The sequence below is a fragment of the Scyliorhinus torazame genome, chromosome 1 (genome assembly GCF_047496885.1).
Source record: "Scyliorhinus torazame isolate Kashiwa2021f chromosome 1, sScyTor2.1, whole genome shotgun sequence".
In the NCBI taxonomy this organism is placed as follows: Eukaryota; Metazoa; Chordata; class Chondrichthyes; order Carcharhiniformes; family Scyliorhinidae; genus Scyliorhinus; species Scyliorhinus torazame.
Window position 1 is genome coordinate 421,996,098 of NC_092707.1, and position 13,788 is coordinate 422,009,885.

General features: G+C 52.9%; 1 protein-coding gene across 2 annotated transcripts in view; it reads left to right on the top strand.

Moving 5' to 3' along the window:
* LOC140428753 (E3 ubiquitin/ISG15 ligase TRIM25-like) overlaps nt 1–13,788 on the top strand; it is a 481,100-nt gene that overhangs the window by 166,096 nt on the left and 301,216 nt on the right. For both annotated transcript variants that reach the window (XM_072515463.1, XM_072515462.1), the window contains exon 6: nt 5,890–5,985. In XM_072515463.1, coding sequence (XP_072371564.1) covers nt 5,890–5,985 — 96 coding nt within the window. The remainder of the gene's footprint in view (nt 1–5,889; nt 5,986–13,788) is intronic.

The window sequence follows — 13,788 nt, forward strand, 5'->3', positions numbered from 1 at the left end:
GGTAACTCCCCACTGACACAGCACAGAGAAATCCCCACTGACCCAGCACAGAGAAATCCCCACTGACCCAGCACAGGTAAATCCCCACTGACAAAGCACAGGTAAATCCCCACTGACCAAGCACAGGTAAATCCCCACTGACCCAGCACTGAGCAATCCCCACTGACCCAGCACAGGTAACTCGCCACTGGACCAGCACAGGTAACTCCCCACTGGACCAGCACAGAGATATCCCCACTGACCCAGCACAGGTAACTCCCCACTGACCCAGCACAGAGAAATCCCCACTTACCCAGCACAGGTAACACCCCACTGACCCAGCAGAGAGAAATCCCCACTGACCCAGCACAGAGAAATCCCCACTTACCCAGCACAGGGAACTCCCCACTGACCCAGCACAGGTAACTCCCCACTGACCCAGCACAGGTAACTCCCCACTGACCCAGCACAGAGAAATCCCCAATTACCCAGCACAGGAAAATCCCCACTGACCCAGCCCAGGTAAATGCCCACTGACCCAGCACAGGTAACTCCCCACTGACCCAGCACAGAGAAATCCCCACTGACCCAGCACAGGTAAATCACCACTGACCCAGCACAGGTAAATCCCCACTGACCCAGCACAGGTAAATCCCCACTGCCCCAGCACAGAGAAATCCCCACTGACCCAGCACAGGTAAATCCCCACTGACCCAGCACTGAGAAATCCCCACTGACCCAGCACTGAGAAATCCCCACTGACGCAGCACAGGTAACTCCCCACTGACCCAGCACAGGTAGCTCCCCACTGACCCAGCACAGTGAAATCCCCACTGACCCAGCACTGAGAAATCCCCACTGACGCAGCACAGGTAACTCCCCACTGACCCAGCACAGGTAGCTCCCCACTGACCCAGCACAGTGAAATCCCCACTGACCCAGCACTGAGAAATCCCCACTGACGCAGCACAGGTAACTCCCCACTGACCCAGCACAGAGAAATCCCCACTGACCCAGCACAGAGAAATCCGCACTGACCCAGCACAGGTAAATCCCCACTGACCCAGCACAGGAAAATCCCCACTGACCCAGCACAGGTAACTCCCCACTGACCCAGCACAGAGAAATCCCCACTGACTCAGAACAGAGAAATCCCGACTTACCCAGCACAGGTTAATCCCCACTGACCCAGCACAGGTAAATCCCCACTGACCCAGCACAGGTAACTCCCCACTGACCCAGCACAGAGAAATCCCGACTGACCCAGCACAGGTAAATCCCCACAGACGCAGCACAGGTAAATCCCCACTGACCCAGCACAGGTAAATCCCCACTGACCCAGCACAGGTAACTCCCCACTGACCCAGCAGAGGTAACTCCCCACTGACCAGCACAGAGAAATCCACACTGACCCAGCACAGGTAACTCCCCACTGACCCAGCACAGGTAAAACCCCACTGACCCAGCACAGGTAAATCCCCACTGACCCAGCACAGGTAACTCCCCACTGACCCAGCACAGGTCAATCCCCACTGACCCAGCACAGGTAAATCCCCACTGACCCAACACAGGTAAATCCCCACTGACCCAGCACAGGTAACTCCCCACTGACCCAGCACAGGTAAATCCCCACTGACCCAGCACAGAGAAATCCCCACTGACCCAGCACAGAGAAATCCCCACTGACCCAGCACAGGTAACTCCCCACTGACCCAGCACAGAGAAATCCCCACTGACCCAGCACAGAGAAATCCCCACTGACCCAACACAGGTAACTCCCGACTGACCCAGCACAGGTAACACCCCACTGACCCAGCACAGAGAAATCCCCACTGACGCAGCACAGACAAATCCCCACTGACACAGCACAGGTAAATCCCCACTGACCCAGCACAGGTAACTCCCCAGTGACCCAGCACAGAGAAATCCCCACTGACCCAGCACAGGTAACTCCCCACTGACCCAGCACAGGTAACTCCTCGCTGACCCAGCACAGGTAACACCCCACTGACCCAGCACAGAGAAATCCCCACTGACCCCGCACAGGTAAATCCCCACTGACCCAGCACAGAGAAATCCCCACTGACCAAGCACAGGTAAATCCCCACTGACCCAGCACAGGTAACTCCTCACTGACCCAGCACAGGTAACTCCCCACTGACCCAGCACTGAGAAATCCCCACTGACCCAGCACAGGTAAATCCCCATGACCCAGCACAGAGTAATCCCCACTGACCTAGCACAGAGAAATCCTCACTGACCCAGCACAGGTAACACCCCACTGACCCAGCAAAGGTAAATCCCCACTGACCCAGCACAGAGAAATCCTCACTGCACCAGCACAAGTCAATCCCCACTGACCCAGCACAGAGAAATCCCCACTGACCCAGCACAGGTAGCTCCCCACTGACCCAGCACAGGTAAATCCCCACTGACCCAGCACAGGTAACACCCCACTGACCCAGCACAGGTAAATCCCCACTGACCAAGCACAGAGAAATCCACACTGACCCAGCACAGGTAAATCCTCACGGACCCAGCACAGGTAAATCCCCACTGAGCCAGCACAGGTAACACCCCACTGACCCAGCACAGAGAAATCCACACTGACCCAGCATAGTTAAATCCCCACTGACCTAGCACAGGTAACTCCCCATTGACCCAGCACAGGTAACTCCCCACTGACCCAGCACAGAGAGATCCCCACTGACCCAGAACTGAGAAATCCCCACTGACCCAGCACAGGTAACTCCCCACTGACCCAGCACAGAGAAATCCACACTGACCCAGCACAGGTAAATCACCACGGACCCAGCACAGGTAAATCCCCACTGACCCAGCACAGAGAAATCCCCACTGACCCAGCACAGGTAACTCCCCACTGACCCAGCACAGGTAACTCCCCACTGACCCAACACAGGTAAATCCCCAATGACCCAGCACAGAGAAATCCCCACTGACCCAGCACTGAGAAATCCCCACTGACGCAGCACAGGTAAATCCCCACTGACCCAGCACAGGTAACTCCCCACTGACCCAGCACAGGTAAATCCCCACTGGCCCAGCACAGGTAACTCCCCACTGACCCATCACAGGTAACGCCCCACTGACCCAGCACAGGTAAATCCACACTGACCCAGCACAGGTAAATCCCCACTGACCCAGCACAGGTAAATCCCAACTGACCCAGCACAGGTAAATCCCCACTGACCCAGCACAGAGAAATCTCCACTGATCCAGCACAGGTCACTCCCCACTGACCCAGCACTGAGAAATCCCCACTGACCCAGCATAGGTAAATCCCCACTGACCCAGCACAGAGAAATCCCCACTGACCCAGCACAGAGAAATCCCCACTGACCCAGCACAGGTAAATCCCCACTGACCCAGCACTGAGAAATCCCCACTGACCCAGCACAGAGAAATCCCCACTGACCCAGCACGGAGGAATCCCCACTGACCCAGCACAGGTAAATCCCCACTGACCCAGCACAGGTAACTCCCCACTGACCCAGCACAGGTAACTCCCCACAGACCCAGCACAGGTAACTCCCCACTGACCCAGCACAGAGAAATCCCCACTGACCCAGCATAGAGAAATCCCCACTGATCCAGCACAGGTATCTCCCCAGTAACCCAGCACAGGTAAATCCCCACTGACCCAGCACAGGTAAATCCCCACTGACCCAGCACAGGTAACTCCCCACTGACCCAGCACAGAGAAATCCCCACTGACCCAGCACAGGTAACTCCCCACTGACCCAGAACAGAGAAATCCCCACTGACCCAGCACAGGTAACACCCCACTGACCCAGCACAGGTAAATCCCCACTGACCCAGCACAGGTAAATCACCACTGACCCAGCACTGAGCAATCCCCACTGACCCAGCACAGGTAACTCCCCACTGACCCAGCACTGAGATCTCCCCACTGACCCAGCACAGAGAAATCCCCACTGACCCAGCACAGAGAAATCCCCACTGACCCAGCACAGGTAAATCCCCACTGACCCAGCACAGGTAAATCCCCACTGACCCAGCACAGGTAACTCCCCACTGACCCAGCACAGAGAAATCCCCACTTACCCAGCACAGAGAAATCCCCACTGACCCAGCACAGGTAAATCCCCATTGACCCAGCACAGAGAAATCCCCACTGACCCAGCACAGGTAAATCCCCACTGACCCAGCACAGAGAAATCCCCACTGACCCAGCACAGGTAAATCCCCACTGACCAGCACAGGTAACTCCCCACTGACCCAGCACAGGTAACTCCCCACTGACCCAGCACAGAGAAATCCCCACTGACCCAGCACAGAGAAGTCCCCACTGACCCAGCACCAAGAAATCCCCACTGAACCAGCACAGGTAACTCCCCACTGATCCAGCACAGGTAACTCCCCACTGACCCAGCACAGGTAACTCCCCACTGACCCAGCACAGAGAAATCCCCACTGACCCAGCACAGGTAACTCCCCACTGAACCAGCACAGGTAACTCCCCACTGACCCAGCACAGGTAAATCCCCACGGACCAAGCACAGGTAAATCCCCACTGACCCAGCACAGGTAAATCCCCACGGACCCAGCACAGGTAAATCCCCACTGACCCAGCACAGGTAACTCCCCACTGACCCAGCACAGAGAAATCCCCACTGACCCAGCACAGAGAAATCCCCACTGACCCAGCACAGGTAACTCCCCACTGACCCAGCACAGGTCAATCCCCACTGACCCAGCACAGGTAACTCCCCAGTGACCCAGCACAGGTAACTCCCCACTGACCCAGCACAGAGAAATCCCCACTGACCCAGCACAGGTAACTCCCCAGTGACCCAGCACAGGTAACTCCCCACTGACCCAGCACAGGTAACTCCCCACTGACCCAGCACAGAGAAATCCCCACTGACGCAGCACAGGTATCTCCCCACTGACCCAGCACTGAGAAATCCCCACTGACCCAGCACAGTGAAATCCCCACTGACCCAGCACAGGTAACTCCCCACTGACCCAGCACAGGTAACTCCCCACTGACCCAGCACAGGTAACACCCCACTGACCCAGCACAGGTAAAACCCCACTGACCCAGCACAGGTAAATCCCCACTGAACCAGCACAGAGAAATCCCCACTGAGCCCGCACAGGTAAATCCCCACTGACCCAGCTCAGGTAACTCCCCACTGACCCAGCACAGGTAAAACCCCACTGACCCAGCACAGGTAACACCCCACTGACCCAGCACAGGTAACTCCCCACTGACGCAGCACAGGTAAATCCCCACTGACCCAGCACAGGTAACTCCCCACTGACCGAGCACGGGTAACTCCCCACTGACCCTGCACAGGTAAATCCCCACGGACCCAGCACAGGTAACCTCCAGCTCCGGGTGCTTGACAGAGGGTCCGTTGACCTGTCCGTGGTGAGGGGGTGGTTTAACGTCCCAGTGAGGTGGGAGGATTGGAGTCACGCCTGCTGGAGTGGGAGTGGAGCCACATCTCCGCACAGTCTGGCTGAAGATTACAGACCTCCTTCCCGGAGCCGCATCATTCAACCTGTTGGGAATTTCCTGACTGGCTCGCAGCTTGTCGTCACTTCCACCGAGACCAGTTTCTAATTTCCAGTTTAATAAAAATTGAGTTGGGACTGCCCCATTTGGAATTTGAATTCTCAATCTTCAGTTTACTTGTCTGATCATTAATTTAATTACTATCCCAATCACGTCAAAGTACACCTCCAATTTCTTGCTTCGTTACCTAACTAATTAACGATTGTCCACTGGTCTGAATCTAACTCTCGGATTCACCTCGTCCACAAACACACTTGAATCAAAGTTCAGAATTGCGCCGTGTCCGATTCCCGAGTGCAAATCACCACTTTTAATTCCTGTTTCTTTGTCTCCACTTTGCACAGACGATGAGATGGAGGCCTCGTGGCCTCTCCTGGAGTTACCCACGCAATGCGTGTCAGGCCCTTCGGAACAAGCTGCCTGTCAGACATTCCTACCGTGTAAGTGACATCCTCACGATATCTCTGTGTCACTCACAGGACAACCTCAAATAGCACCATGTGTGGGGCTATGCAGCAGAACCGTCTTCTAACTGGGGCCTGCCTGTCTACTGAGATCCTCCACTATCAGGGGACTTGCTGCCCTTCTTTGTGGAGTGTTAGTGTCCGGTAACTGTAGACCAGTGAGCCTTACTTCTGTTGTGGGCAAAAGCTTGGAAAGGTTTATAAAAGATATGATGTATAATCATCTGCAAAGGAATAATTTGATTAGAGATAGTCAACACGGTTTTGTGAAGGGTAGGCCGTGCCTCACAAACCTTATCGAGTTCTTTGAGAAGGTGACCAAACAGGTGTATGAGGGTAAAGCAGTTGATGTGGTGTATATGGATTTCAGTAAAGCGTTTGATAAGGTTCCCCACGGTAGGCTACTGCAGATAATACGGAAGCATGGGATTCAGGGTGATTTAGCAGTTTGGATCAGAAATTGGCGAGCTGGAAGAAGACAAAGGGTGGTGGTTGATGGGAAATGTTCAGACTGGAGTCCAGTTACCAGTGGTGTACCACAAGGATCTGTTTTGGTGCCACTGCTGTTTGTCACTTTTATAAATGACCTGGAGGAGGGCGTAGAAGGATGGGTGAGTAAATTTGCAGATGATACTAAAGTCAGTGGAGTTGTGGACAGTGCGGAAGGATGTTACAAGTTACAGCGGGACATAGATAAGCTGCAGCGCTGGGCTGAGAGGTGGCAAATGGAGTTTAATGCAGAAAAGTGTGAGGTGATTCATTTTGGAAGGAATAACAGGAAGACAGAGTACTGGGCTAATGGTAAGATTCTTGGCAGTGTGGATGAGCAGAGAGATCTCGGTGTCCATGTACATAGATCCCTGAATGTTGCCACCCAGGTTGAGAGGGTTGTTAAGAAGGCGTATGGTGTGTTAGCTTATATTGGTAGAGGGATTGAGTTTCGGAGCCATGAGGTCATGTTGCAGCTGTACAAAACTCTGGTGCAGCCGCATTTGGAGTATTGCGTGCAATTCTGGTCGCTGCATTATAGGAAGGATGTGGAAGCATTGGAAAGGGTGCAGAGGAGATTTACCAGAATGTTGCCTGGTATGGAGGGAAGATCTTATGAGGAAAGGCTGAGGGACTTGAGGCTGTTTTCGTTAGAGAGAAGAAGGTTAAGAGGTGACTTAATTGAGGCATACAAGATGATCAGAGGATTGGATAGGGTGGACAGTGAGAGCCTTTTTCCTCAGATGGTGATGTCGAGCACGAGGGGACATACCTTTAAATTGAGGGGAGATAGATATAGGACAGATGTCAGAGGTAGGTTCTTTACTCAGAGAGTAGTAACGGCGTGGAATGCCCTGCCTGCAACAGTAGTGGACTCGCCAACACTAAGGACATTCAAATGGTCATTGGATAGACATATGGGCGATAAGGGAATAGTGTAGATGGGCTTTAGAGTGGTTTCACAGGTCGGCGCAACATCGAGGGCCGAAGGGCCTGTACTGCGCTGTAATGTTCTATGTTCTATGAATGGATGGAGTTATGCACGAATCATCATCTGATAGAATGGAAGGATAGGCTCAAGTGACCAAATGACCTCAGCCTGCGCCTGTGATCCTAATGCTACCTCCCAGTGCAACCCAATTACAACCACAGCTTTATTACCAGAGCCCCTTTCAAAGAGCAAGTCTGTCTGTCCAAACCTAAAGTGAAGTCTGGCTGTGGAAATGTTTTGATTTCCTGAATCACCGACAGCACGAACAAAGTTGGTTCACTCGCTCAGTCGCTACTTCAACACTTGTGCTCTGCCTGAGCTGCCGGGGATCATTCCCGCCATGTGCCCCCTGTTTTGTAGACACACCACCAGGTTCTCACATGACCACTGTGTCTACATTGCCCCATTTAGTTGGGACATCTGGTGGTGTGAGATGTAACAGTGTGCTGTGTACATGTGCTGTAACGGGAAGTTATGTACAGCCCACTGTGTCACATAAAAGTTAAACAGTCTGACACTATGTAAGTATTAACAGCCACAGTGGGGTACGGATTAAGCTGTATGGCCCATATGGGCGGCACGGTGGCACAGTGGTTAGCACTGCTGCTTCACAGCTGCAGGGTCCCAGGTTCGATTCCCGGCTTGGGTCACTGTCTGTGCAGAGTCTGCACGTTCTCCCCGTGTCTGCGTGGGTTTCCTCCGGGTGCTCCGGTTTCCTCCCACAAGTCCCGAAAGACGTGCTATTAGGTGAATTGGACATTCTGAATTCTTCCTCTGTGTACCTGAACAGGCGCCGGAATGTGGCGACTAGGGGCTTTTCACAGTAACTTCATTGCAGTGTTAATGTAAGCCCACTTGTGACACTAATAAAGATTATTATTATTATCGCACCTCCTCAACGCCCTGTGATGATCTGCATAAGGCAAGTTTGTACATAATGTTATGTACGACCTCCAACCACTAGGTGGCATTGTAAACCCATCACGTGACCCTGTGATCTGGGAGTTGGGAGTAGGTCGTGTTGGAGGATAGAACATAGAACATAGAACATTACAGCGCAGTACAGGCCCTTCGGCCCTCGATATTGCGCCGACCTGTGAAACCCCTCTAAAGCCCATCTACACTATTCCCTTATTGTCCATATGTCTATCCAATGACCATTTGAATACCCTCAGCGTTGGTGAGTCCACTACTGTTGCAGGCAGGGCATTCCACACCCTTACTACTCTCTGAGTAAAGAACCTACCTCTGACATCTGTCTTTTATCTATCTCCCCTCAATTTAAAGCTATGTCCCCTTGTGCTAGACACCACCATCCGAGGAAAAAGGCTCTCACTGTCCACCCTATCCAATCCTCTGATCAGAAAGTGCGCGGGCAGCTTCTGCGGGAAACTTGAAATTGCAATTGAAATATGTCACGGTGGTGAGATTGCAGCAAGTCAGCTCAGCATGTTGAATCTCTGGGATTTTGGTACGATGACAGAAGAGGCGCCGACGCCTTGAGTGTGGTGACGCAGCTGAATAGGAAATGTGCTCCCAGTGCGGGCGGCCATTTTGAGCGGCCGACCCGATCCTCCATTTTGTGTCCACGATGTGGCAAACGGCAATTGCCATGGCAATGCCCTGTTTATGGGAAAACATGTGACATCTGCAGTGGCAGGATTCATTTTACCACGCAATGATATTCCAGGAAAAGGTCTGGACAAACAGAGTATCAGTGCCATTGATGAGGTGTGCCGAGAGAACTAATTCTTTGTAGTCAGGGGCCGGGATTCTCCCTTCTGGGGACTAAGACCCCACGCCAGCGGGAGAACCGGTGCCAACCACTCCGGTGTCAACAGCCCCCGAAAGTGCAGAATTCTCCGCATTTTCGGGTGGTAGGTGGACGGCGGAGGGGTTGGCGCTGTTCCAGCCGACGCCGACCTGACGGCGCGATCTCGCGCATGCGCGGAACCGCCGGTGTAATTCTGCGCACACGCAGACTGGCCGGCGTATTTTCTCTTCTCCGCGCCGACCATGGCGGAGCCCGACAGGGGCCTGGCGCGGAAGAAAGAAGTGCCCTCACACAACAAGCACGCCCCCAGATCGGGGGGCCCCGATCGCGGGCCAGGCCACCGTGGGGGTGCCCCCCCCCTCCCTCGCCCGGGGACCACCAACGCATACTCACCTGCTAGGTCCCGCCGGCGCATGAGTTGAGTGATCCACCCAGCGGGACTGGCCAAAAATGGACGGCCACCTGGGGAGAATTGCCGGTGGGGGGGGGGGGGGGGGGGCGCTGTCAACGGCCCCCGACCGTCGTAGCGGGAATCCCGCCCCCACCCGAAAAACGGCCCCGGAGAATACTGCAGCCAGCGGCGGGGCGGAATTCGCGCCGCCTCCCGGGGATTCTCCGACCTGGCGGGGGGGGAGTCGGGGAATCCCGTCCATGATCTCCAGCGAAGACCAGGAATAACAAATAACAATGTATTTGTACCAATCTGCAGGAAGAGTGAATTGAAGGCAGATATTCATAACGATAAATGGACAGTGCCATTAAAGATAAATGACACAGTGATGACAGGCAAGTTCGACACTGGTGCTAGGGCCAACCTCATCAACCTGTCCAATATAACAAAAACTGCGAATTCAGCTTAAAATAGTTACCAGAACGGTATTGTTAACAGATTATAATGGTGATAAAATCTCCTCATTAGGAGCATATGAGCTTGATGTCAATGTCAAAAACAAAATGTACACATTGAAATTTTCTGTGGTAGCGGCGGACCGCGAGTCCTCAATTGGAGTTGAAGTGTGTGAGGAGCTACCGCTCGTCCGATGGGTCTATAGTGCAGACAATGCGGCAACTGGCCCTCCTCCCTTAGGACACTCCAGACTGAATAATTCCCCTGAAACTTTCCAAGGTTTTGGTACGTTACCATACAGGTCCCCCAGCTGAAGGAAGATGCGAAACCTGTGATTCATACACCGAGACGTGTACCAGCGTCATTAAGGGATAAACTAAAGGCAGAGTTGGAGAGAATGACAGCTTTGGGAGTCATTGAACGTATTGAAGCCCATACAGACCGGGTTAATTCCATGGTCTGTGCAAAGTCGCGCAATGAATCCGCAGGATTGATATTAAAAGAGAACACTACCCGATACCAAAAAGGGAGGAGATAACGTGGAAATGGCAAGTGAAGCAATCTGTTCCAGGAAATTGTGTGCGTCAGAAGGCTTCTGCCAACTGAAACTAGGGAAAGAAAACACCAAAATATGCACATTCCACACACCCTTGGGAGGTCTTGTTTTTAAGAATGCCATTGGGCATCATCTCGGCTTCAGAGATATTTCATCGTGCCAGGGAGCATATAATTGTTGGAATTCCGGGGGTCCGTGTGTATGTGGGTGACATTTGGGGATCGACCCGCAAGAGCAATGATTAACAGCTTCTCAGAGTCCTTCAGAGTATCAAGAAGACCGGTTAAAACGAGCAGAATGGCCAGTCGGGGTGCATCCTGGGAGACGGCCTGTTTGCACAAGAGGTTCAGCTCAATCACAACAAGATAAGGGCGATTCTGCGGACACCTCGCCCTAGGGATAAAAAAGGCATGCTAGGGACGATAAACTTTGTGGACAAGTTCATTCCCAACTTGGCAGCTGAAGCAGCACATCTGTGGGAGGCCATGAAAACGATGCAGCCCAGGGACATGAACAAGAGTGGCCGGCACTGCAGGTTTCACGCACCACCACGCCAGTCCTCGTGTCTTTTGACCCAGACAAAAATACAAAGATCTCCACCGGTGCATCACAGGCTGGTTTGGGGAAGATCCTGCTCCTGTCGGATCTGGAAGGAGATTGGCTGCCAATGCAGTATGCGGCCGGGGCGATGTCCGACAATAACGAGGACACGCGCAAATCGAAAAGGAATGCGTCGGGCTCATGAACGGGCTGACAAAGTTCCATGATTGTGCGTGTGCGCTTCCGACCTTCACTGTGGAGACGGACCACAGGCCACTGGTCACCACCATAAAGAAAATCTTCGCGAGATGTCGCCGAGAATTCAGCGAATGTTCATGAAGTTGCAGCGGTCCGACTTCGAGTTGGTGTACACGCCGCGTAAACGTCTTATTGTAGCTGACATGCTTTCCAGAGCTACCGGCACTGAGGAACCACTCCCGCTGGATAAGGGCGTCCACGTAAACATAGTGACAGAGTCTCTGATCACAAGTCAAAGGTCATTAGAGAAGAAACTGCCAAGGACTCTGCTGCAGAAAGTGAGAAAATATCTCCAGGAAGGATGCCCCAAAGTGTCTACAACATTCAAACAGAATTAGGTGATGTGAATGGATTTCTGTTGCGGAATCAGCGGATTGTGGCTCCATAGGGCACTGCGGTCAATGATCCTGGTCAAGTTACATGAAGTGCACTTGGGGATGGAAAAGTGCAAGCGGAGAACCAGGCGGGCAGTCTAGTGGCCTGGGATATTGTGCCACTGGTGGAGAACTGTGAACCAGACCCGAGATTTCAGTGCAGGCGGAAGAAGGAAATGTTCTCCAGGTGGGCGAGACAGTCAGTGCCCCGTGTCAGAAGGTTGACATGGACTTTTTCCATTACCTTCTGGTCATAGACTGTTTCTCTAACCACCCGGAGATAGCGCAGTTGTCGAATTCGACGGCAAGATGTGTTATTAAGAACATCAAAGAAATCTTTGTGCATTCCGGCTTTTCGGAGATGGTCATGGGCAATAATGGTCCCAGTTTTGACTGCTATGAGTGGGCAGAATTTGTGCGGCTGTATGGTTTCCGACATGTTAATTCCAGCCCACATTACCCCCAGTCGGATGGCAAGGCTGTAAAGAGAGTGCGTATTGTCAAACAGCTCCCAATGACAGCACTGGACAGCCACTGAGACCTCGCGCTCCTCCGTTATAACTCGGCACCGTTGGTCAATGGACTCTCGCCTGCTAAAACGTTAGTGAACAGGCAACTGTGAATGGCTCGACCTCGTTTTCCTCATGAGCCCATGAACCACTCGTCAACAAGGAAGTGACCTCTCAGAAAAGGAGGCAGAAGGGGTTCCATGATAGGTCTGCCAAAGACCCCGACCTCTGCCGCCAGAAGACACGGTGAGAGGTGGAGACTCCAAAGGAAATGGATGATCTAAAGAGGCAAAGGTCCTGCGTCCAGCAGATTAAACTCATAATCTCTTTATTACCGAGGAAGGCGCTGTCCTGAGAAGGAATAGAAGGGCTTTGCTCAAAGTACGCCAACCGTTTGTAATACAACCACCAGAAGACGTATCCAACAGTCCTCAAACATCTGAAGAACAAACGGAACAGACACAAGAGGATGATACATTGACACACGAAGAACATCAAACTCAAGCAGCAGGCACAAAAGAAGATGCAGAACCTTTGCAATGTCAGCAGACACGGTAGCACAGTGGTTAGCACAATTGCTTCACAGCTCCAGGATCCCAGGTTCGATTCCGGCTTGGGTCACTGTTTGTGCGGAGTCTGCACGTCCTCCCCGTGTCTGCGTGGGTTTCCTCCGGGTGCTCCGGTTTCCTCCCACAGTCCAAAGATGTGCAGGTTAGGTGGATTGGCCATGATAAATTGCCCTTAGTGTCCAAAATTGCCCTTAGTGTTGGGTGGGGTTGCTGGGTTATGGGGATAGGGTGGAGGTGTTGACCTTGGATAGGGTGCTCTTTCAGAGCCGGTGCAGACTCGATGGGCCAAATGGCCTCCTTCTGCTCTGTAAATTCTATGAAATCTATGAAATCTATGACACTGAGAAGGTCGACAGGATAAGGCGTAAGCCAGAAAGACTGAACTTGTAACAGTCTGAAAAAGAAAAATATCCTGAACGTGTACATAGTTATGGATATAATGATGAAATGTAAAAAGTAATTTAATGCTGGAGACCCTGGGTGCTTACGGATAGGGCAGGATGGCACCCTGGCACTGTCACCCTGCCACCCTGCTGCCACCCTGCCACCCAGGCAGTGCCACTGCCCTGGCACTGTCACCCTGCTGCCCTGACACCCTGGCACTATCACCCTGGCACTAGCACGCTGCTCACCAGCAGGAAGCCCCTCAAGGTGCAGCCGTGGTGGAGAGAATCTCCCCGAGTCCAAAGAAAACAGCCGAGTGTCGTTGGAAGTGGGGTGACAAACACATCATTGAAGGGACGTTAACCTCAGGCCCCGGAATCGCTCCCGCAATGTTCTCTCAGCTGCTTGTGAATGACCAAGGGAGGCCGGGATCTCATGTAAATCCAGGTTGAGGCTCCAGTTTCGACAGCAGCCAGAGAGTTTGCTAA